The 25,020-nt window shown below is 40.5% G+C and overlaps 1 protein-coding gene across 2 annotated transcripts in view; it reads right to left on the bottom strand.

Moving 5' to 3' along the window:
• Positions 1–25,020, bottom strand: part of kaznb (kazrin, periplakin interacting protein b) — a 151,335-nt gene that overhangs the window by 69,188 nt on the left and 57,127 nt on the right. For both annotated transcript variants that reach the window (XM_084928763.1, XM_084928764.1), the window contains exon 4: positions 17,709–17,916. In XM_084928763.1, coding sequence (XP_084784889.1) covers positions 17,709–17,916 — 208 coding nt within the window. The remainder of the gene's footprint in view (positions 1–17,708; positions 17,917–25,020) is intronic.

Genomic DNA, 25,020 nt, shown 5'->3' with positions numbered 1-25,020 from the left:
TAAACTGATCAGGCTCCACTGGAAATTAGTCATGCATTTTTAGCTAACGTTGTGTACTGTTGGCACTGTAGGGTAGCATAAACATCCTTTGGATTAAAAAACAAAAAACAGACTGTTACGAGCAACTGAAAAAGTTCGATCATCTCTTGTTTTTTAAAGTTATGTTGCAATCCATTCAAACATGTCACATTACTACAGACTGTCATTTGAAACTGCTCCTTAGTGCTTACATCCAATTCAATTAATCTTTATTTATGTAACACCAAATCACAACAGCAGTCACCTCGAGGTGCTTTATATTGTAAAGGTAAAGATGCTATACAATAATACAGAGAAAATCCCAACAACAAGCCACTGGGGGAGGAAGCACAAACTTTTTCAGTATTTCCATTTTAACCATTATTTAATTTCTCTAAACAATTGCATTACATTTGCTACTTCTTGTCTGTATTATAAATTATGTGTTCGATCATATATAACAAAGAGATATTTAAACCTACATGTAGCTACCCATTGCTGAAACAGATGTGCTTTTCTGTTCCTGTTTTATTTGTTTAATATGTAACGCACGCCCTCTTTGCTGTAAATCAAGGATTCATTTTCTTTGAAAATTCATACCGAAGACAGAATTGCACAGTGACAGTGAGGTTGATAAGCAGCTAATCTAAACACTGTTGGTTTGGTTTGTCTGTAACTACTGCTTTATTCAAACAGCCACAGACGTTGCAATGATAATTTAAAAATGGAAAAAATAAAAGTTAACTATTGTAATTTGAAGTTTCGCTCCAGAATGTGACCACACTTTTAAAGGAATCAAACAGAGATTTCATGTTCATAAAAACACACTCAGCCAACCTTGCCTCCTAGGGTTTCTGTCAGCTACACGAGGAAAGACAGGAGCGTGTCTGGAGGAAAGTGACAATTAGTTCTCCCTCCACGGCTTGTCACCTGACAGTCTGCTCATTCACAGCCCGGTGGAAGAGCCTCTCCAGCTGCTCATTCAAACCAATTAAGGTCTGGAGGTGTATTACCACACAGTCATTACCTGTCTCTCACAGTGCTCTGCTGCTCTTCAGATTGCAGTTCACTGGTCTGTTGAAAGCCTCAAAGTTTTACCCCTTTATGTCATCTTGTCTGTTTCATAATCTCTGTTTGTCTCCCTCTCTTTCTCTCTCTCACAGCAAGAAAACAGTGACAGCAGCCCAAAATATTCTTCCATCAGCAGACCTATGTAGAATAGCATCTGTGCCTGTAATCAATTATAAATCAGTTTGGACATATGTTACAGCTTAAGCTATAGTCAGCACGTAGACAAGAAGAATTCAAGAGGAATATGCTCGTGAAACTCGTGAGAATTAGAAATTTGGAAATGGACGGCAGTGCCAAAAACAAAACAAAGCAATGCACTGACATCAAAACTTACATGAAATCACAACACTGACAAAATACTTGCTTCTCGACAACTTCCCTCTGTTGCTGGCACTGAACAATGAAACAAAGCACTCAGAAGTTGCAGTGCAAAGGGCTGAAGTCTTGTCACAGACATTACATGTGTTTATACGGACTTGCTTTTTCTGTCCAAACAGTTTATTCATGTGAGATGGATGACATATTTGGAACAACCCAAATTCCCACGTTCCCTCTTGCAAAACATTGCGCAAGCCATCTAACCATAAACCTTTAAGAAAGGAGCGGTAATTTTGAAGTGCATTTTGACTCAGCTCTGGGATGGTTGGAATTCCCCATATGACATTAACAGTGCTGGGAAACAGAAAGAGACTATTTCACCACAACAGCTTCAGGCAGCAGAAACTATTTTCACAAGAACACCTTATGATCATTTCCGTTTAAAAAAAAAAAAGAACCATAATCAGCATTACATCCCACTGTAAGTCTATTAAAGTGAAACCGGCCTTAATAATTACAGTACAGGTCTTCCGCTCACAGTTAGCTTTTCATTTATTTATAAAGGCGGCACAGTGTGAATAGAAATCACTTAAATCCCTACTGGGCTTGTGTTAACTTGTTGAAAGGTCAAAATGCGACTAATAGGAAAAAGTTGCATCGATTTAACAGGAATTAACGGTCACTTTAGCTGAATAGTGAATATCAGGACCTCTAATTGAGTCCACATGGAGCAGCCAGCAAGCCTCATTGGTTATGTTGTTTGGGGTGTTCAGACATTTTTTTTCTGTTTATATGCACTATTTGTCTCATTTATCTTACTCTACTTGTAACATGAACATGTTACAGATGTTTAAACCCTTTGCTATCCTACAGCTTTTTGAAACTAACAGAGGCGGATATCTTGAGTCACCCACCATTTCCTTATATTCTGCTTCCAGACTTTGTTGCAATTTTTAAAAACTGGTCTTGAGTAAAAGTTGTCCAAGCTTCTTGGAGGTTTTTAAAAGGTTTTTTTTGTTACATTGTAATTACATTTTCACTCGTTTTCAGTCCAGTCCTTGTACCTGACCATTTCTAGAGGATTTTTAAAATGACGTTGTTAAGCCACTTAACACAAAAAAGGATGGATGTGTTGCAGGATGTGTTGTGTCTACAAATAACAGAAACCTTAGCAAAGAACCAAAGTAGTATTTTTGCATGCACATGGTGACTACCAATGACCTATTAGCCAAAACACTTGTCATATCTCAGCATAGTGTGCAGTATGTCCTTTAAACATTTGTGGAACCTGGACAAGTGGAGGACCAAAGAAGAAGTGGCGAGCCTAAAAGACTACCAGCAAATGAAGAGTATCTAAAAGTCATGTAGTTTATAAATAGGGAAATAAATTCAGCAGCAACCTGAAACAGGACAACAGAAATTAATCTGGCCCTTCAGTGCTATCCATCTACTATTCACCAAAGCCTAATCAGAAATGGCTTCAATTAGGGGTTAAAGTGTTCCAGAAAGATCTCCAATGGCGTTCCAGTACCTTCAGTTAATGAGCAATTAAATCTTATAGGCAGGCTACTATTGGATGATTGAATTTTTCATGTGTTATAACCTGACAGTGCTTCCAGTGACAGCATGGAGATACTTTCTCACTATGAGAATAATAATGACATCCTATGATCTGCTTACACCTTCAACACATTCCCTCTTTAATTCTCATCTCTGTGATACGATCATGGTGCAGATGTAAATAAAGTCGCAATCACAGTACCTAAGCATCTAGCTAGAGCTACGGAAGAGGAACAAGAATAAAATAACAAAATGTGTCTGATAGCTAATGCAAAGTTGCTGCATTTCCCAATGCAATGTGCAACACTGAAAAATGGAGAAAGATGTAAGAAATGAGACAAGAAAAGGAAGATTAGACTATTTTTAAAGAGAAGGATTGCTCAGCAAGTGACGTTTTATAAACTGGAAACTTCAAAGCTTACATGGAATGTCCTCATTCATTTTATGGTTTTTAAATGAATGTTGGATCAATGCATGATTTGTTTCTGAATTATGTTTTTGTGAAGTGTCTTGCAAAACTAACAAAAGTACACTTTTTTTGTGTTATTATGAGGCTGCATGAAATTGTACTCAGCACTTTCCAGTTTAGTGACGCTGCACTGGCTAGTTTGCAGTACTGTGGTGAAGTGTACAGTGATGCAGTGCCTTTCAATGTAAGGTTACAGAGCATACAGGCTGATTAGATTCACTCACTGAATTGTAGCTTTTATACTGTACTAGCTTTATGGTGTCTAGGGGTTGGAAGTCAACCATGCAGCTCATTAAACATCTGCTTACATCTTATTGAATTCAGCTAAATCCTCAAAGCTCAGTGAATGTCGAAGCAGCAGCACAGGTCAGCTGATTACAGCCTTACATACAGAAAACTCTACAAAAAAATTATTTTGTGACTTACTTTTTCTAAGCAATTCATTTCCCTATGGTACAATGCTAAATAAACGGTAAATGGACTGGCTCTTATATAGAGCTTTGCTGCTCTACCTGAGCACTACCTGACTTACTGTAGTTATCAGGTCATTTTAGCAGTATGTGTATAGTTCTCAGATAGCGGCTCATGTGACATCAAAGCAAGAGTTTCATGCTGAAAATGAAAATGTTGTTCAGGTACCCCCTGAATGTAATTAGCTAACAGCAGTGTGACAGAAATGGTCTGGGCTCTTTTCTCTCTTTCTGGAACAGCAGTCATGTTTAACACACCTGTAAATTACTCCCACAGCCCTGTGAGTCCTCCCGCTCTGCACTAATAACGCCATAATGATGCCACTGTTAGTACAGTGCTGAGGCAGTGTGCTTTATGGACTGACCTCAAAATCAATTCGGCAGCACACAGGATCTAATAATGGAGCTAAGCCTGAAACTACCTCTCCTCTCCTCTCCTCTCCTCTCCTCTCCTCTCCTATTTATTGCCTTGTCTCTCCTTATCTCCTGTTTTCTGCCTGTAGTTTCAGGACCTCACGGTGGACAATAAATTATACACATCCCAGCTCCTCTGCTTCAGTCCAGTCTTTTGACAAAGCAGTGGATGTTGTGTAGCCCTGTGGCACGCATTAACCTCATAAAGCGAAAGTAATAGAACCTGTCTTAGCTGCCACATAATACCCATGAAAAACAAAACAAAACAAAAACAACCCCTTCTAGCCCAACGACCTCAACTAGACCCACAGGAAAATGTGACTCATTTAAAACAGTAAAACATACAGGTATGGTAGGTCCCTTCTGACTGACTGTTTAATGCTGTAAAATAAAATGATTGTGTTTTGTTCTCGCTGGATATTAGTTGGAAGTAGGGAGGGCTTGCAGAATGGATGGAACAGTGGCATACTTGGAGGTTTAGGAGCACATTCCCGGACAAAGAGAGTAGCTGAGTCTCTTGCTGCGGTTAATTAGGGGGAGTCTGTGGGAAACCCCTGAATCTGAAACATTCTTCCAAAAAACCCCACTTCACTTCAAGTGATGGTGGCCACGCTGAATAGAACTCGTTGTTTCATGGCCAGAGCAGAAAACTCCATCACATATGTCCATTTGTCAGCGTTGCCATCCTCAACATGAGAGGGCCAGTACCAGAGAGTGGGTGCGGTAATAGCACCAGATGACAGAAGACAGAATAGTTGAAGTCCAACGATGCTTAAAGAAGCAATCTTAAGATTTAGCGTGTCTCAGTGAAATGACTAGTCATAAAGAGTATTACTCAGACTTAAAAAACAGAACTTGGTTAAAGTCAGAGAAAATCTCCTCAATGGGGTTATCTTTGCGTGGGCTTAGAGACTTTTATAAGGAAGGCATTAAAACTGAAAGCTTGAAAGAAACGGTTGCAGGGGTAAACTGGCATGCCTGGGAACGCTGGCAAACGGGGACTTTGGCATGAGTTGTGAGACTCTCTTGATTGGTGCTTATAATACTTTGTTTGGAAGTACAGGATCAGTCGGTTACTATGCTGCCCTTGATTTGGTTTATGTAAGGGTTTCAGAAAGAGGAGGACCTAAACGTTGGACACAGGAGGCAGAGTGGAAATCCAAAATCCATTTCTTTAATCCAGGCAGAGGTCATATACTTGGAGGCAGTAAGCATAAACAAACAATTCCAGCGAGGCGCTGAGATGAGACAAACTGCAAAAATGGTCCAAAAAGTCACACTCAAAGACATCAATGGGAACATAAGGAAACAAAAAAACAAACAAAAAAGAACAGGAAAAAAATGAGTAGTATTGAAATTGTTGGTAACCTTGAATGGAAAAAAAAATAAGAGGATGTAACCAGCGAGAAGTGAATGGTTCAGCTTGTTAATGCAAATATCTAATCATCCAGTCACTGAACATGCCATGGTTGTGGGTGCTACATGGATTTCTGTAACTGCTGATCTCCTTTAGTTTCCCACACAACCATCTCTAGGGCTCATAGAGACTGATCAGAAAGAAACTATCCAGTGAGCAGGAGTTCTCTTGGTGAAAATATCTTTCTGATGCTAGAGGAGAATGGCCAGACGACAGTGAGAGGGGCAACAGTAATTCATCAATGCAATCAAGGTATGCAGAAGAGCATCTCTGAATGCATAACACAGTGAAAACTTGAAAGAGATGGCCTACAGCAGCACAAGACCACACCATGTGCCGCTCTTGTCGGCTAAAAACGGGAACTTGAGGCTAAGGTCAGCAAAGACACACCAAAATTGGAAAATAGAAGATTGGAAGAATGCTGCCTGGATTAATGAGTCTTGGACTTCGCTGTGACATTTGGATGGTAGTTGACAGAAACATCATGAAAGCATAGATCCTGTCTTGCATCAAGTTCAGACTGCTAAAGTCACATCATGGATGTGCAGCTAACAAATCTCGAGCAACTATGTGATGCTATCTTGTCGACATGGACCAAAATCTCTGAGGAAAGTTTCCAGTATCTGGTTGAAACTATGCCATTAAGAATTAAGGCAGTTCTGAAGACAAAAGGGGGGGGGGGGTCCAACCTGGTACTAACAAGATGAACCTCTTGAAGTGGCTGGTGAGTGTATACACACTGATTTATTGGCTAATTCAGAACAGATATGCTATGAAGGAACTATGCTAACTACTGAGCCACCATGAGCGCAACAAAGAGGAAACAGCCTGAAAAATGAACACAGTAAATATCCACCAGGCACGTATTTAAATAAAAAACAAAACTTTTAAATAAAAACATCAAACTTGAGAATGTCCGATCACAGGAGAAAATTACAAACTGCCAAGTGAGCGGTTTCTAATATGTGAGTGCATGCAGCCTGAAGTCATATAGAAGAAACTGTCCTATTGCTATGCATGAAACCTGAAATGATGTCAATACAATGATGAGTCTAAGTCAGCAATATCCTGATTAGAACATTAATGCAGCTTTCTAAATTCTGGTTTACCCTATTAATCTAAATGGAGACTAGATATGGCAAAGCTTGAAATAAATGCTGAATAGAATAAAAAAAACCTGCTGATTGTTTAATTTCTATTTTCACTGCAATTTACATAATTCAGGATCAAACGGCCCACAGCAGTTTCACTGAGTAGCCTTTGTAAAGCTTTGTAGTCAATTGAGAATGATAATTCCGTCAGCTGAAATAGATTAGCAGGCTTAATTTTGGTTTGTTTATATTAAAGATGCAGATGTATCCTAATCTGAAGAGTAAATAATGTAATTATATGCATACAGGAGATTAGCACGTGGTTATTTCTGATCCCTTTATGTGGAAAATTGAGTTTGCTTTCTCTCTCTATAAAGCATCTATTTTTCAATCTCTTAGACAATTGATCTGACTGCTTGCATGGTCTGTGTAACTTTTAAAGGTCTTGTGATAAAGATGCCTCTTTGCTTCTAACAATAAGCTGCAAGAGAAGAAGTGCACTGTCTCCGGGAATATTGATGGAGCACATATGGTTTAAGGTCAGATTTAGCAAGACACTTATTTCAAACAATAATCAGATTTGCAGGAATGCATATACACACGCCTGGCAACAGAGGCACACTGTTTTGTTTTTCTATGTGCCTGGGAACACGGGCTACTGTAATTGGCGACCTGATAAATATTTGTGTAGGACCTCCTCAGCAGGAGAAAACATAGAGGCATGCTTTCAACACTAATGCCTTCAGGCTGCAAACCAAAAATAATTCAGGGATGGAGCCCACTTACATGCCTGATATCAACATTTCAGGGGGCCTGGAGACATGATGATGATGGTGATGCATCAACAGAAACATGTAACATTTGTTGCTTTGTAATAACTCCCTACAGATATTTTTTTTTAAACCTTCAAAGAGAATTTGTCCAATTAAACTGCACAACTAAGAAATGTTTACTACAGAAATGTTTACTACAAATAAGTGAAAGTAAAAGAATATAAAGTAAAAACAAAGTGTGATTATGAGGACTGGAAGGCAGATTCAAAAAGAGCAGTGTTCCTCCAGAAACAGAAGCAGATAAAGTTTCTTTCAAACTCTAATGCCAGGCTTTGTCAGACGTGTGTAATCTCATTTGTGAAATCAGTGTTTTCCCTAATGATACATTCAAAGACAGAACTTATTCATTTTAGAGTAATTGGAAACAACCTGAGCAGCGGTGCTCAGTGGATTCCCCGTAGAAACTAAACAGTGAGGTGTGCTGCAGTGTGAGCCATCTGTTGTAGCCTGGGAGAAAAGGTGTGTAGATGCAACACAGAACGCAAATTACAACTACTACATGCACAAAACTCTGACTATGCTAACAACAAGTTTTTGCCTTTATGAGGTTTTTTTTGTTACATTCTCAAATATAAAAAAAAAAAAACTTTCTGAGAGCAAATAAATTACATCTCAAAAGTGATTGTTTACTAGTCCCTAAGGACCCCAAAGCACTTTACACATCCAGTCATCCATCCACACACACATTCACACACTGGTGATGGCAAACTACATTGTAGCCACAGCCACCCTGGGGCGCACTGACAGAGGCGAGGCTGGCGCACCAGGCCCTCTGACCACCACCAGTAGGCAACGGGTGAAGTGTCTTGCTCAAGGAAAACAACGACCGAGACTGTCCAAGCCGGGGCTCGAACCAGCAATCTTCCGATTACAGGGCGAACTCCCAACTCTTGAGCCACGATTGCCCCCAGACTTTAAAGACGTTTAAAGTCGTTTTTATGCGTGCTGCGTCGCTTGTGTCGCGTGACGATTTTCACATCACATCCTGTGTTGCGAGACACAGTTTTTGTGGCACGTCGACTGGTTGTGCACCTCTTTGGTTTTGTAACTTGCCAGTGCTGGTTTTTTGCCACCATTTTATTGATAATCCCGCACAGAAGCTCGGAGACAAACTGACACACAGAAGGAGATGTTCTAGCTGTTTGAAAACTTGAGTTTGTGAAACAAACACTTGACAAAGTCTTGGCTTCCGGTTTTGACTTCTTCTCCTCCTTTTCAGCACGTTTGACGTGATAATGTCTGAGTGGTGACACCTATTATTCAGGAGAATACTGCAGCAGCCTCCTGCGCCTTAACCGTCATTGTAAATACAAGTGACTGTTAGATGAGGTTGTGAGATCCAGTTTTCAGTGAGCTCTGTTGCCAGATGGAGGCAGTGTCCAAAGATGTGGTAGCACCGGTCTGTGGGCCACTCTTGCTTGTGCTGTTGATGGTTAAATCTGATGGTGAAGTGAGCCCAAGTGTTAGAAACTATGAAAAGTGTCCACTACAGCTGCTGTGTCTGCATTTCATGTTTTATTTTTTGATCTTTGAAGTTTGTTTTTTTATCCCATTCCTCTTGAACTCAGCTTGTCCTCTATTCCGGCCAACTGGTCCAACAGTCAACATTCAGCAGACGTTTATGTGATCTGCTTCCAGCAACTACCAGTCGGGACCTCGGAGGACTGCACGGGAGACTTCTCCCGACTCTGTCTGACCAGAATCGTGTACTCTGATGGAAACACATGCTGGACTGTACAACCAGCTTTAAGACTCTGACAAGGATGCAAAAACAAGAAAGAAATCAGGAAGCTCTCACATGAAGAAGGCTTCAAACTAGCACATACCTAGCTTGGTAAACCGCATACCACAACTGATTTCACAATGAAATCATTATTAGGATATTATTACTTAAATGTAAGGAAACAACTGGAAATGCTCCTCACACTTTTCAAATGGCTTTGTCCATTTTCAGGTAAGCTATCATGCAAGAAAAACAAAACAGGTAAACATTTATATTCAGAAATGCTACAAAGTGGAAAAAACTAAAGAAAATCAAATTGCTTATCATTAATTTTCAGTTGCTGCTCAGTGAACTGCCTAATTATTTGAGCTATAATCCAAACACAGCTTTATGGAGTACTTTTGCAGCTGACTTGAGAAACTCCTACGTTACAAATTTAGAATAATAAAGGATTCATGTAAAAGTTTGATTTTAAACTCCTCATATAATTTCATGTTTACACAAGAGACGCGATAATGACATGAGTTGAAGACGTACACATCCTTTGCATTGCCATTTATGGATCCTGTGGGTGTTTAACAGCGCTCAGCATTGTCCCGATGTTCAGGATGTCTTCAGCTCATCAATCTTGTCAGAGGCCTGCATGAAGCAGATGATTCGGAGAAGCAGAAAAGTGTTCTGCTTATCCTCTGCTCTGCTGGAACGTCACGCTTTGCATCCTCTGGATATGAGAAGGGAGGGGGTCTGCACTTCCTCACAACTTATTTTCCTCCATGCCAAGTCCATTCTCTTCTGGGAATGGATTTAAACTGCAACCAAGGCAACAATATGTACCAGCAGCAATAAAAAGTCTCCGCTGCTAAAGCAATGAGGCATTTTAATAGGATGTGCTGAGACTGTTGTGGAATCAACCAGGCTTTACTTGTCTCTTGCTGTCTGCATCTTTCTTTCTTTCTTTCTGAGAGTTTCAATTGTTTGAAGTTTGGACTCGCCAGGGATTTGAATGATTTAAGGTGAAAACGAAAGGCTAGATGTGCAGAGTGGAGGCACGGAGGAGGCAGAGGAGCCGGGTTCTTTAAGCCTGATCATTATCCGTGCCTCCTGTTGTGAGGCAGCCACAACAGTTTTGAAACACCGCACTTGGGAGAATCATCAGTCTGTCTGAGCTCTTTTCCTTTTTTTTGTATGAAGTTCAGTGAATCTCTTTCAATCATTGGCCCAGCGTGTCATTAATGGAGACGCACACCCTCACAGTCCCCTATGCCAGGCTTCGGTCAAACACCTGTACCGATTTTCAAGCCTCATCCTTCCTCCAGATACTCTGTCTTCTTCTACCTAGAACAGATTTAAGGAAATCCTCTTAAGAGAACTGCTTGCTGCAGGTTTCCCCATCTCTGATACTCTCCAGATGCACATGGTACAGAGCATCTACAAGGCCCATAAAACACAACCAGGAAGTAATACTTAATTCCCTCCCCTAACATGTGATGGTGATAAACACAAGATAGTCACTGAAGTTATGCAGAGTTCTCATTTTCAGCAGTTTCCTTTCTGGATGAAATCTCTGCAAAGTACTTTTATGATGAGGGGGCCCCATGTGAGGGAAACTGGCAGGAAAGTACCAATGATAACAGTGAGGAATATCCTCATTAGTCAGTCCCTCTCTCCCGACTCCCCTGCTAATAAAAGCCACATTCACAACGTGCTCCTAACTGGAACCATGACATAAGACAGGAAATCTATATTAAAATGCCATTTTCCTTAAAAAAAAAATTCATCTGGGAAAAAAAGACTGTTTGGAACTTGTGGAAAAGAATCAGTTAAATAAGCACTTTAGCCTTCATGGATATAATTAGCATATGGAGACATATCAGTCTCACTGACAGGAATAATATCTTCTCAGAGGCAGAGTGTCACACCGGAAAGCAATTCAGTGCTTCGTGTCATGGTTAAAGTACTCCTCAGTTCTCCTTGAAATGGCTTTCACTGACTTGCTATGTGAAGTTTCATTCAGATAAAGCTGGCCTGGAAAATTTAAGTGCTGAGGAATGTCTGTTTGAGATGTACCCTCTCTGAGAGTTGGCATTTTTTTTTTGCAGTTCCCTTTTCTGGCTCTGCTCCACTGCCTCACTGCCTGTAGACTTCTCTGCCCGCCTTTTTGCAGGCTCATTCGCTTCAAGGTGGCAGTTTACACAACATGGGCCACACGGTGACAGCGCTGCGGCCATCTGGCGCCCCACAGCAAAGGAACGGCATCACCAGCTGGTGTCCGGGGGCAGCAGTTCTGTCACCTTTGCTAATAGACCCATAAGACATGTTGAGGTCAGCTGTCATCTGCCACCTCTGACCTTTTTACAAACACTGCAATGTGAAATAGGTAATGTTCTCCTGGTGAACCACACACTAAGTAAGATTTCAAAGAAACTGAAACAATCCAAGCCCCTTATGGACATGAAAGTGGATATGTGGCGCCCATCTCTCCTTCCTGCTCTCTGCGTAGCTAAATTCCAAAGTGGAAACTCTTGCACAAGCAAAAGTCCACCAGGCTTCTGTTCCCACTGACAGTCTGCACTGCTCTGTCAGTTCATTACTGGGGCTTGCATTCCATTACAAAGCAAAACAAATAACCACAGAGTCATTATTTATTTAAAGCCATTACCTCCATAGAACAAAGTCCGCCAGTTCCAGTAAGTACTTCTAAGCTCTATTCAGTTGTTAAGCACAGACACTCAAATGTATTTGAAAACAAAATAAACACTGAATGCAAACAAGACCTTAATTATAAAATAACTAAACTGCAAACACTGTAAAGACTTTAAGTTCTGGTTTCACATTTGATTGCCTTTCCATGACCTTGTTCCAGGTCGTTTTGCGCACTAACAGGTTTCATTTCTTAGTTTTTCCAGCTATTTATTATGTGTTGAAGTTTTGGATCATGCATGAATCTACAACTAAGTAAAAAAAATCTTAATTTGAAGATAATCAGTTTACCAGCATTTAAGAGGAGGATAGTAAGAGGAGCTCTTGCTGCAGTGTTAAAACAGTGCCTCTGTGCCCGACAGCATCACTGTTGTCTGCATCCCTAACTAACAGCAGAACCACCCACTAATGCTGCTGTTTCCACCTGCTGTTGGAGTCCCTTCTATTCCACGATTACTTCTTTTATTGTAGGAAGACTTGTGGAAGAGTAGGAGAGAGGGAAAATGTTAGGCAAGTGACGGGCTGCTTGGGCTATTGTTTGGACACAGTTTCTCTCACACTGCATTGACCACAGGCGGGGTGTGGCTGAGGGAGCGTAGGCAGGGAATAAAGAAAGGGCTGGGGGTGTTCGGGTGGTGGTAAATACAGGGGGAAGCTTACATTGCATTGCATACTTGCTCTGATGCAGACAGCAAACAGGAAGGCGGGTGGTCCAGAGAGCGTTACAGGGAAATAGCTGGGGTGAATGGGATTTTGCTGCTGTAGTTTGGCACTGTGTTCCCAGCCCTGCTTTTCTGCTGGATGAAGTAATGAGAGACCTAGGCGTCTAACAAACTCAGGCCAGATGGGGAGAGGATTCTTTTCTACAATTACTCTGCAGCAGAGAGCATTAGAGCCAGTTCAGCTCCTCCTCTTTGGAGAAAAGATAATCGCGGGGTCTTTTAGTGAATACTTAATCAGCATGCATGCCTTGCAGTACACTGTGTAAAGTTGTACTGCCACTCTCCTCAATCTCAGAATACATTATTTTGGTATGCAGCATGGGAGCTTTATTAGAAATGCTAAGATGGAAGACTATCTGATTCTGAAAGTATTAGTATTTAAAGTTTACCTTTAACTACACTCACTCAGCACTTTATTGGGTACACCTGTTTAGACAAGCTGGTTTCAGAAATTGTTAATCTACTGTATTTTCCCACATGACCATCTCTTAAGTTTTTACAGGGAATGGTCTGAAAAGGGAAAATATCTAGTGTGCTGCAGTTCTCTAGGTGAAAATGTCTTGTTGATACCAGTGTATGCAGAGGAACATGTCTAAATCTGCATCACATTCAACCTTGAAACAGCAGCAAAAGACCAAACTGGGTGACACTCCTGCCAGCTAAGAACAAGAACCTGAGGGTACAATTAATTAAGGCCTGACCAGGATTGGACAATAGGATTGGACAATAGACGAGTGGAAAAATGTTTCCTGGTCTGTTGAGCCTCATTTCTGCTGCAACATTCAGATTTCAGGGTCAGAATTTGGCGTTAACAACATGAAAGCCTGGATCCATCGTGCCTTGTATACATGGTTCAGGGGAGAGTCACATGATAGATGTGCATCCAACAAATCTGCAGCAACTGTGTGATGCTCTGATGCCATCATGGACGAAAATCTTTGAGGAACTTTTCAAGCACTTTGTTGACTTTGTGCCATGAAGAATTAAGGCAGAAGGCAAAAGGAGGTGCACGTAGAAAAAGGAATATGTATTTAGAACTGACGGCCTATTTCAAACAAGAAGGAAGTTGTTTATCACTCTTATTACTACAACAACATTTATCTTCAAGTGTTTAAATCTATTTATAAAAATCAATTTTGCCTTTTGTGTGGTGGTTTGTTTTTATACTATGCCACTGGAGCAGCAAACCTGAACAAAGTGCAAGGACCGGAGCAGTAACAAATTCAGAGCTCCTTAATAGTTACCACATTCACCCCAAATTGATCATAAATTCGAAGGTTAACTTATTTAAACTGCCAAATGGTTCATTAGGTCTCGCTTAGCTTCCACTTGCTGTTGGCAGTAGAATTTTAAGCTTTTCTACAAGCTCTGAATTTTTCTCACTGAAAGGTCAAATTTAACTCCATTTTCGTTGCTGTTGACCTCTTACCTTGTGTGTTTAATTTTGTGTCAGCGAGTCAGGTCTTTAAAAACGCAACATCATCCTCCCCAAAAACCTTGAAATGTTCAAACTGAAAGTCATCAAATGTTCTTTTTGTTCAGTTACTTTCACTTTCATAACCTTCATAACGTTCATCACCTTCATCACCGTGAATGTCTGAAATAACTCACTTTGTAAAAGCATCGTCCTAACTATTCTCTTTCCACAATGACCAACTGTGATACTCAAGGACAAATGACAACTGATAGACAATACCCACATCAGTGCTCTCTCCCTTTGTGTTATTGTGCTCTGCTCGTTAAAGCAGCCAAAGGTCATCCATACTCTCCGAGCTGTACGACTCACTAACAGCTGCCTTATGGTTGCGTTTTACAGGCTTATGAATTGCAATTGGCAGATTCTCATGAGTCCACGATGTGCACTTTCTCACCCACTGACAGCAAGGCGCTTATATAAATAATGTAAAACCCCATAAGGGTTACCTAACATTGATTTTAGAGGACAGGATATTTTCATAGCACTTCTGGTCCCTGAGACAAACTGAAAGGAAGATGAATATGTCTTTTTTCCAAACACCTCAGTGGAACATAGATACAGCAGCAATGCAGTTGATTGTTTAGGGATGTTAAACAAGGTCTTGACATCAACTGGGTCTATCAAGAGAGAGGCTCAATAGGGTTTCATTGTCCTGGCAATGAATACATTAATGTCAGCAGCCTGAACAGAATAATAAAGGACATGTCTAATAGCCAGTCATAGACCTTTCCGTTGAATGCTTATACTGTACTCTTAAATGCCGGTAAATAAAGAAAATCTTCTAAAGAGGGTGGGTGTAAAAATTATACAAAATGTTTATTAGCAAAAGCAAATAACCAAGTTAATCCTGGATCTCTGTGAACAGACTGAAAGTTTTGGTTCATTTAATGCTTTGCTCCTTGTGGTTAGCTTAGTTAGAAGGACTCCACAATGGACTCCAAGGCCATCAGGAACAGCTGAAGTGCTGTGTTTATGGGCTTATTGGATGTCTGTCAGAGATGCTGTTGTAGCTCCACAGGGAGTTGAAACACAGCAGAAATTCTGACATTTGGCACAGTGTAATATATTTACAGGAAGTCAGTTCATGCATATTAAAAAAAAAACACACAAAAAAAACTCTGCTTTGATCCTGCACAGGGCACGGCCAACAAACGGGCAAGCGAACAGCCTGGCCTGGAGAGGGATACACACCTAAAGAACATTTAATCTCACTAAGCCACTGGACGATGGTGCTGGCTCATCACACCCCAAACCGCCTAAACTTAAGAACTTACAAAAACATGTTTAAGCCAAGCGGTTCTCAGTGTGGGTGTGTTTAGTTTAATCAGTCACCTGACTGCGAGCCTGGCCTCTGGGAACAGGAAGTATGACATCACCACCCTGACATTCAGGAATGTGGGAATGTCAGGCTGCCTGTTAACACTGAGAGGGAGTCAGAACAGCAAGCTGGACCACACAGATGAAACACTCAGACTGGGCTTGAACTGACATTTATCGCAAAAAACAAACAAACAAACTATAAATGCAGCATATATAATACTTCAAGTCATGACAAGAATAGATTAAATGACTGCGCCATAGTAATTTTCAGGATTTGTGAAGCCACTCTGCTGCTCGTGGTTTGGCCATCTGATAAGCATTAATCTGTTACTCAGATTAATCTGTTTGGATCTTATATCATTTTCCCATTGGTAGTTGAACCATCACGTTCCAGCATCGGCTGAATTTCGAAGAAAAGAGGAGAATCTCCCATGTAGTCCCTGCACCTAATGCTGTGCTCAACTCGTAAGACTTACAGGGCAAGAAAATCTTACCAACTGTAGCTGGCAATGCAAAAAACTCACTTTTAAACATGTTTTCTGAATAGTAAAGTGCATGTTCATATTTTTTTTCTTTTATACTCTCTGTGTACCAGGTGGATTGAAAAATATATCTATTAGGCAGCAGCTGAGGGCTAAATCAGCTGGCTGAATAATCTCTGTTATGTTCTCTAATTTGCATATTGTAACATTTCTTTTAATGAAAATGGAGTTTTTTGTTATAAATTGTTTGCATTGGAGAAAAAGGAGCAGCAGCAACAACTGCAGCTATATTTTTCTCTAATAACTGTCAGCTTATTATTACCATTTTCTCAGTGTGTACTTCTTCTTTTACAGCATGCCCACAATGAATGACTACAATGGTTTCGCTTCCATTAAGTTGTGGGATTTGTAACACAAGTATTAGCAAAACCTTTTAGTCCTTTGTAACTTATATCTTGTCTTCATTCATTAGACCTTTTCCTGCTTGGGTAGTCGATTGTATATCTTTTAAAGTGCATTTAATAGCCACTGTGGCTGGGTATGATAAGATCTCAAAAACATACAGGCTCCCAGATGCATTCAATTCGAATGCAGAACAAAAACACCAAAAGGTGAAAGGTCATTTTTTTCTGTTGCTCTCTTTTTCAGCAAGCCAAATTTTCTGTGCATGCAGTGAATGTCAAATATTATTTGTTAAGTTATCTGCCTTTGGAAACTTTTGAAAGTTTCTCACCAAATTATCTGGATAGCTGACACAAGTATTTGCTGTTCTGTTAATGCATTCAAGGCAACAGGAAAACAAAAATTCCCCTTTTATTCTTGTTCCTGTCAAACTCCATAAAAATGATCATTAATGAATCCAAGATGTCGGCGATATAAAAGTAACTAACTCGAATACGTCGTAACGAGGCTTAATTAGACCCAGAACACGGTCTCACACTAGATAAAAATTTCCTGTCAGACATCATTAGTCATGGAATAACTAAATATAAAACAGCGCTTTAGCCAAGTTATTACTTTAAGCAACACGAGAGATATCAATAAGCGTAACAAGAAGCCAAGAGAAACTATTTTAAGAGCAGGAAGCCTCAATGAGCAGTCCCATGAAAACTTCTCTTTAACTTCTCGTTCGTCATTCATTACATCTTTTTCCCAGCTAAGTGGCAGTGCCATGGTGTCACCGCCCTCCTTCAGAGATGCTGGCATGCAGTTTCTGGGCATGAAGCACAGTTTCTCCTCATAGACTCGGGGAGAGTGCGGAGAAGGAGCCAGAGCTGGAGGGAGTGCAGCCCCAGAGGAGCCCAGCTGCTGCCTGGGAAACCAAACCCTGAGCAGCTCTGGCCCACGTTCTCTAACCCCAACCCCTCCCTGCCATTTAATAACAACACTGAGTCGTTCTCTCTTTCTCTCTTTTCTTTCAAGCTGCTGACTTTTCTCATGCTGAGTTTGGGGAAAAATAAGTCAATGGAGGAACGGTGGGATGATATTAGTCACTCCGCTGCACATTCTTAGAATACTTCCCACTGCTGATTTCAAAACACTCACACATGTTCCTGTTCTCGCTCTCTCACACACACAGAGGCACGAGATTACATGTGAGTGCGCACACATTCAGGCACTCACCCCGGTAGTGAAGGCTGTCATCGTGGTGGTTGTGCTGGTGGTGGTTCTCCAAGCCAGGGGGGCTGCTGGCACCCAGCTCTGACAGTCTACGGCTGGTGGCAGAGAGCTCGGAGCGCAGGTTGGTCACTTCCTGGCTGGCAGACTGGATGGCCCCATCAATCCTCTGTGCCAGCTGTTTGTTGTCTTCCATCATTTTAAGGATTTTCCCCTGAGGACCAAATCCACACAGAGCAGCATGGTGTCAAGAGAAGCATTACAGGAGGTGAAGTTAAGACCCTTTCCTCCTCCGCCACCTCTTATCACCCTCTTCTTCTTCTTCTCCTACTCCACCTGTGCTTTTTCTCTCACAGTGTACTTCGCACATAAAAAAAAAAAAGCCGGCAGTACAGGGATGATGTCTACCTGTTACTGCATAAAGAATGTGTCCAAGCACTACAGAGTCAGAGAAAGCATGTGTGTGCGAGAGGAGAGACTGAGCGCGGGAGAAAGAGGGGAAGAGAGAAACCAAAGAGAGCAGGAAGAGAAAGAAAAAAAGGCAGGGGAGAAAAAGATGCAGCCCAGCAGGCGGAGGGGAAAGTGAATGCTCCTGCAGAGGAGAATGTGCTGTGAGCAGCTGCTCTCAGAGAGGACCCTGCACACACTGAGATGACATGCAGCCTTTTAAATGGACTGTACCATGTGCAGGAGGACTAGGGGAGATGGTGGGGGTGCAGTTGGACTGAGCTGCTCTCCAGTAACTCTCTAAACACAGAGCGTGGTGTGTACCCCACACCCTGTGGAGTCTGTAAGGAGTGAGCAATTGGGTTTGTAATAGGGGGGAAAAGTACAGATTGTTTTTCTCTCCTTCTTCCTCTCTCTGTATCCCCACACTCAAAGCTTGCCAGCAGTATTGAGCCCTTTGACAAGCACTTGTCAAGCCCTCTATATCTTTTCACTTGGCCTCCTTTGCTCACACACCCGCTGTCTTTTTGTCTCTCCGACCCCCCCTCCATTCCTTTATATATTCTTCTCTTTGTCCTGGGAAAGCTCACCCCCACATCAGTGGAAGAGGAAGGGGGCTGGCACAAGGCACCCAAGGGGAAAACATTTCAACATTCAGAACAAACTTAGTAGAGGACGGAGGAACAGCCCTCTAACGGGCTACACGGTAAGAGAAGAGGCCTGGAGAATTACAATGGAGTTGTGGCGGGAACACAGTAAAGTTTCATGTCTTTGATCAAAAGCAGTTTGGAGAATTATATTTCGGCTTATCAGCAAGCACAGGAAATAAACGCGGCGGCATCGTTTCTTATCTGTACAGCTGTAAAACTCCATCACGCATCTAAAAGGTTAGAGATGGGTTAGGCTGTGCATCTTAACTTAAAACAATCTGGGATATTGCTGAGCCGTCACAACTACAGATCTGCATTTGACATTTTCATTTTCCAAGTAAGAAAACACATCTGTCTGGCACAAAACAGAGGCTGATGAGCAATACATCACTGAGATGCTGTCATCCGAGGCTCAGGTGATAACAGCTCGCTGTTCATTGGTATTCACGCAACGGCGCAGAGTGACAAACAAAGATGGGACAGCGGGCTCGGGAGATTGACAACCAAATGAGACACACAACTTGTTAGTTGCACTGGTAGTCTGTTCACTGCAGACTGTTCCTCAGAGTGTTGGTGTTGTTTGGGTTATGTGGCCCTGACTCCTCTACTTTCACTCAACTATTTTACTCTGTAAAGCCAGTGTCCGTCCTTTGATGAAAAATATTACGCTATACTGCCTGGTTGAAATGAAAATGGAAACAGGATGCTATCTCTTTAAAATCATTAACTATTGAAGATACTGGTGTAGATTAATTAGGACTAATTTAATTAAGACACAAGTGATTTTGAATAACGTGTCTATACCTGTAAGCAGCTGTGCCTCTAAAATGTTAAGAATATTTTTACTACATGTCATTATCTTTGGCTGGAGCAGGAGAAAAAGCTGATTATGAGCAAATTAATGGCACGCTGCATTTTTAAAGTTCTGAAGCAGTGAACCCAGCTGGGACTCTTTCTTGGTCTTAAGTAGAGCTGACACGATTAGTCAATCAGCTGATAAGGCCATTAACAGAATCTGCACAACAGTTTTGATAACTGATTAAATATTAATGTCATCAAGTGAGAATGCTGCTTTGCTCAAATTTGAGAAAAATTTCTTTTCCAGGGCTTAAAAATTACTGTGCAAAACTCTTGAGCCACAAAATGAAGTTGTTGCCAATCAGACGCTTTCCAAACTGTGGATCAAAATCTGACAGTACTTTTCTGTGTTCATAATTTCATCAATTTTGACAAGATCAACCCTCAACCTTCTCTCCTTGTTTCCCTTCATTAAGACTGGCTTCTTAATACCACTTCTTAATGCCACCTTTCCATTCAGGCTATTTGTGATCAGGCTTCAACAAAGCATCACTCAGGTTTTTGCTGGATATTTTCTGCCTAACTCTTAAGGACTTTCAGATACTGTTCATCTGTAGATTTTGTATCTGTAAGGTTTTTTTTTTAGGTCTGCCACTTCTTCTGTCATCCGCATGTCCAGTTTCTGCTAATATTTTTAGCGGACTGTGTTAGACGTTCCAAGTTTTTGGCTAAAATGTCTTTTGAAATAAACCTGTTGGTCCATAAACACTTTTTTTTATCCCTATTAAACTGTGTTATCTTTAGTATTTTTCATAGAAGTGGAAACAAATTATGTGTTTTTGTGACAGCTGCTAGTAACAAAGCACCTAATGTCACAATTAAAACTTGGTTCTTGGTAAAAAAGCAGTCAATGTCCAAACAAAAACTTTACAAGGCCAGCAGAAAGCCTGGTGAACTATTGCTCAAGACCACTTTTGACAAATTAAAAGAAAATGTGGCTCCATGGAAGCAGAATATAAAGAAATGAGGGGTTGCTAAAGACTTTTGTGAACACTGTATAATTTTAAACGGAACGTCTTTGCATCTTTAATCATGTTTGCAATTATAACACCTAACATTTGTTGATGAATATTGCAACAAATTGGATATTTGGGTGTAAACTAAATACCAAGTACATATAATGTTAACTCTGGGCAACACACACACAAAAGAAAATTTATAGGGAAATGGGTTGTACAGTTTCATTGAAGTTAGTTTGTAAATATGCCAACACTAACATTCGATTCACTTTATGAGGGTTGATTTACCCTTCTTTGTACTGCAGCTTTGTATGGATGGGAAAACAGTGGCCTCTAATCTTTTTTTGATAGGTCTCCCATAATAGCTACTGTTAAATGCACATCTAGTTATTCCCATAGAGAACAATTATTGCTTACAGTTAGTAGAGAAGATCTACGGCAGCACAGACATGTTAGCAGATCATTATCACTGTCTAGACAGTCACATCGCTGCCCCAGTTGGCACACTGGCCCTGATTTGTAGCTGATTATCAAAGAGAAATGTAGCACGGTCTGGAATAAGGATAGGGTTATCAGAGGGCTCTTGATTTACATAGAAGGCTTTCTGTTATTTCAAAATTACTGCTTTTCTAAAAGAATCTCGAAGCTCTTCCCTCATAGTCATAACCACGCTCTGCACTGAGCCATGTGAGGGAGGGCTTTCATAAACCCAGCTGTGGAATGCGAGGAAATTAATGATTTCAGGGTCAAGGGTCACAGGGTGTCCCAGATACACATCAATAACCAGACAAATAGTTTGAGGACACGCAATTGTGCCATGTCCAAAACACACAGCATCCTCCTCCTTTGTCTCCACAACTGGACTGAGAGCATCTATGATCACAGCCGAGACCTGAGGCCAGTGCAGCAGCTTGGCCGACTGCCTTTGATAACCACTTCTTCGGTCGGTGCTTGTATGGATTTGGATCCCTTTTCCAAACTTATGCGAGTGTTTGTGTTGTTAGTTTTCTCACTTGTTTGATGCTATTAATGGGAAGTTTAATTAAGTGTGCTGCGGGTGTGCAGTTAAAAAGAGGTATTGATAAAGAGTCACCATGACTGTCTGCCTGGGTTAATTGAATATCGACAAATCCTCCACACACTGAAATGCTTTCCATTTTTTCCCAATAATAAAGTGATATAATGCTGTGCTCAACTATTAATACACGTCTTATCAGGGGCTTGGGGAAAATATCCACTCGGCTCGACTAAACTTACTAATATTAATCAAATACTGCAAAAAAAGATAGAAAGTCTATGAGGTATGTGAGCCTTACCTCTGAACAGGACGAACTTGGAAAGTTGCATAAAAACTAGAAATGTTTTTTCAAAAACAAGATAGTTAAGAAATGCAGTGCAGTCTGGCTGATGTAGCCCTACTATTCCCATTGTTGTGGTTCACAGGTAAGAGGACAGCAGAGGAAGGCAAAATCTAAAATTATTACCAGGCAAGATTGCATTTAGAGCAAGTCTTTGAGTCCGTGTGAGGCGAATATCAGGCAGAAGGCAAACGAAAAACAGACAAGAGATCATTCAAGGGAAAGACGGGGAATGGCCAACACACTTCCCTGCTGTGAGTGCAGAAACAATCTGCCAGGGAACGAAGTGAAGTATATGTACACAGTGATGACTTATTCTCACAAAGGCAGGAAATGAAAAAAAAGGAAAAGTCCAAAAAATGACCTCCTGCTTTCTTTTTCTTATCACTTTACCTTAACCTTGATGGAAAAGGGCATAAGAATAAGTTAAGGTGTGAGGGAAAATATATATCAGAATTTAGGAAAAGTGAAATACGATGCTTTAATAATCGGACTGCACTTACACCAGGCTCTTTAATAATGTGATGATGGATTCTGGTGATGTGGGCCATGATGAAACTACTATGTGACCTGGACTGCAGAAAGTTCATCTTGTATGCTTTGCTCAGAGTGCTCCTATCAGCTTATTTAATGAAAGACATATAGATAGAAGACATATGTTTTTCATGACAGTAGTGTAGTGTGCCACTATGAATTTTGGGATGGCATCTTACTTCCTTTTCTTAAAGGTTGGTCCAGTATCCAGTGTTAAAGGAAGTATTTAAGGAAACACTGAAGCACATTTCCTTACTAGTTAGGGACTTTCCTAAGAAGATTTGATTACTTGACCATTTGACCGGTAAGTAAGTTCAAAATAAAACAGGACATCAAAGTACACAACTATAAGTCTGCTTATTTGCCTAATTCAAATTTTTAAAACTTATTTGGAAACCTATTCCATGACGTTCCCTACACACTCTTCTTGAGCTAATCTAAAGGCCACATGAAAGCTTGGAGGTTTGTAGCAACTAACTCTGCATAAAGTTGGTGACCTCTGCAGACTTTGCACATCTGCTGACCTTGCTCTGTAATTTTATGTGGCCTACCACTTTGTGGCTGTCGTTCGCTATGAGGTGCCGTAAGGGACATTATTACTGAAACGCTCTCACACACACTACTGAAACGCTCTCACAAACTACTGAAATTTTAGCTCTCACACACACAAGAGAGAGTGAGAGCGTTTCAGTTGTGTGTGTGAGAGCTAAAATTTCAGTAGTGTGTGTTAGAGCATTTCAGTAGTGTGTGTGAGAGCGTTTCAGTTGTGTGTGTGAGAGCGTTTCAGTAGTGTGTGTGAGAGCGTTTCAGTTGTGTGTGTGAGAGCTAAAATTTCAGTAGTGTGTGAGAGCGTTTCAGTAGTGTGTGTGAGAGCGTTTCAGTAGTGTGTGTGAGAGCGTTTCAGTAGTGTGTGTGAGAGCGTTTCAGTTGTGTGTGTGAGAGCGTTTCAGTTGTGTGTGTGAGAGCGTTTCAGTAGTGTGTGTGAGAGCGTTTCAGTTGTGTGTGTGAGAGCTAAAATTTCAGTAGTGTGTGTGAGAGCGTTTCAGTTGTGTGTGTGAGAGCGTTTCAGTAATAATGTCCCTTACGGCACCTCATAGTTCGCAATCGCTTCCACTTTCTTACAATACCAATAACAGTTGACTGTGGAATATTTAGCGAGGGAAATTTCCTGACTTGTTCCACGGGTGTCATCCTATCACGGTACCATACCAGAATTCACAAATGCTCTTAGAAGCAATCTTATAGCAATATATATATATATATATATATATATATATATATATATATATATATATATATATATATATATATATACATACATATATATATATATATACATACATACATATATATATATATATATATATATATATATATATATATATATATATATATATATATATATATATATATATATATATATATATATATATATTAAACCTAACAACACTGGTGTTGTTAGGTTTACAGCAGTGACTACAAAAAGCAAACCTTGAGAAATATTTTCAGTTGCTTGCCAGTGTCCTTTTCACATATCCTCTTTCTTTTGTCTCCATTAAATCTTGACAGGTATGTCTGGTTCTTTCTCTGGTTACTAAATGTTAAACCATCTTCATCATTTCTGTCTGTCTGCCATGGGTCCAGATGGAAAACAATGGGTTTTTAAGGCTTGTTTGGATGAAACTGTTCCTGCTGTGCCAGAATGATGATGATAAGAGAAGTAAGAGTGAATCACAATAGTAAAGTTGCTGGAGGCTAAAAGCAAAATGTTGTAAAACGAGAAGCTGAAAAGTACAGGAGAACTGAGACAGGCTCCATGTGTAGTGATAACTCTTCATGGGTTTATAACATTACATTGCATTAGGCATTTGATACCATGTTAATAAAGAAAATATTGATCTGTGCTGACAATTAGGTAATTGCAGGAAATGTTGAAGGCCTGTGGGAATTGCATTGCATTTTTATGGTATTATTAATCAAATTTAGTTGTAGAATTAGTTTAATTCACAGGATTAGCCAAAAACACACATCCCTATCTGGCTATTGAAATAAATCTATTACAATAAAAGATTTTCCATATCCATATTGCCCATGACTAAAGCTCATCTGTAGTATTAGCTGGTCAAGCTTCATATCTCACAGATGTAACACTCTTAAAAAGCAGTCATTGTTTATGATCCGGGAAGATCTGAAATCTTAAATATTTTTAGGTTCTTGTCACGGTCAAGTAATAATAGGCATGTTTTCTTAACCGTCACTGAGAGAGAAAAAAACATCTTCCCAAGGAGTAAAGCTTGTATATGGCTGAAAGTATATCCCAGCCTTCATGTAGCGCTGCACCGAATCTAAGCTGTCACAGACAGCAGGCCTGAATTTGTAAATTGTAATATGTCACAATATTCAGTCTGCTGTGGTCTGTATCAAAACAGGAAGTTCCAGGTTATTTTATTCTGACATTAAAGGCTGTCTGAGCCCACAGCACACCGTCTGCCAACATCAAAGAGTAAGGACT

This window comes from Perissodus microlepis, chromosome 5 (assembly GCF_051167445.1).
Source record: "Perissodus microlepis isolate ML-2025 ecotype Zambia chromosome 5, ASM5116744v1, whole genome shotgun sequence".
NCBI classification, from domain to species: Eukaryota; Metazoa; Chordata; class Actinopteri; order Cichliformes; family Cichlidae; genus Perissodus; species Perissodus microlepis.
This window is presented reverse-complemented; position numbering and strand designations above follow the sequence as displayed.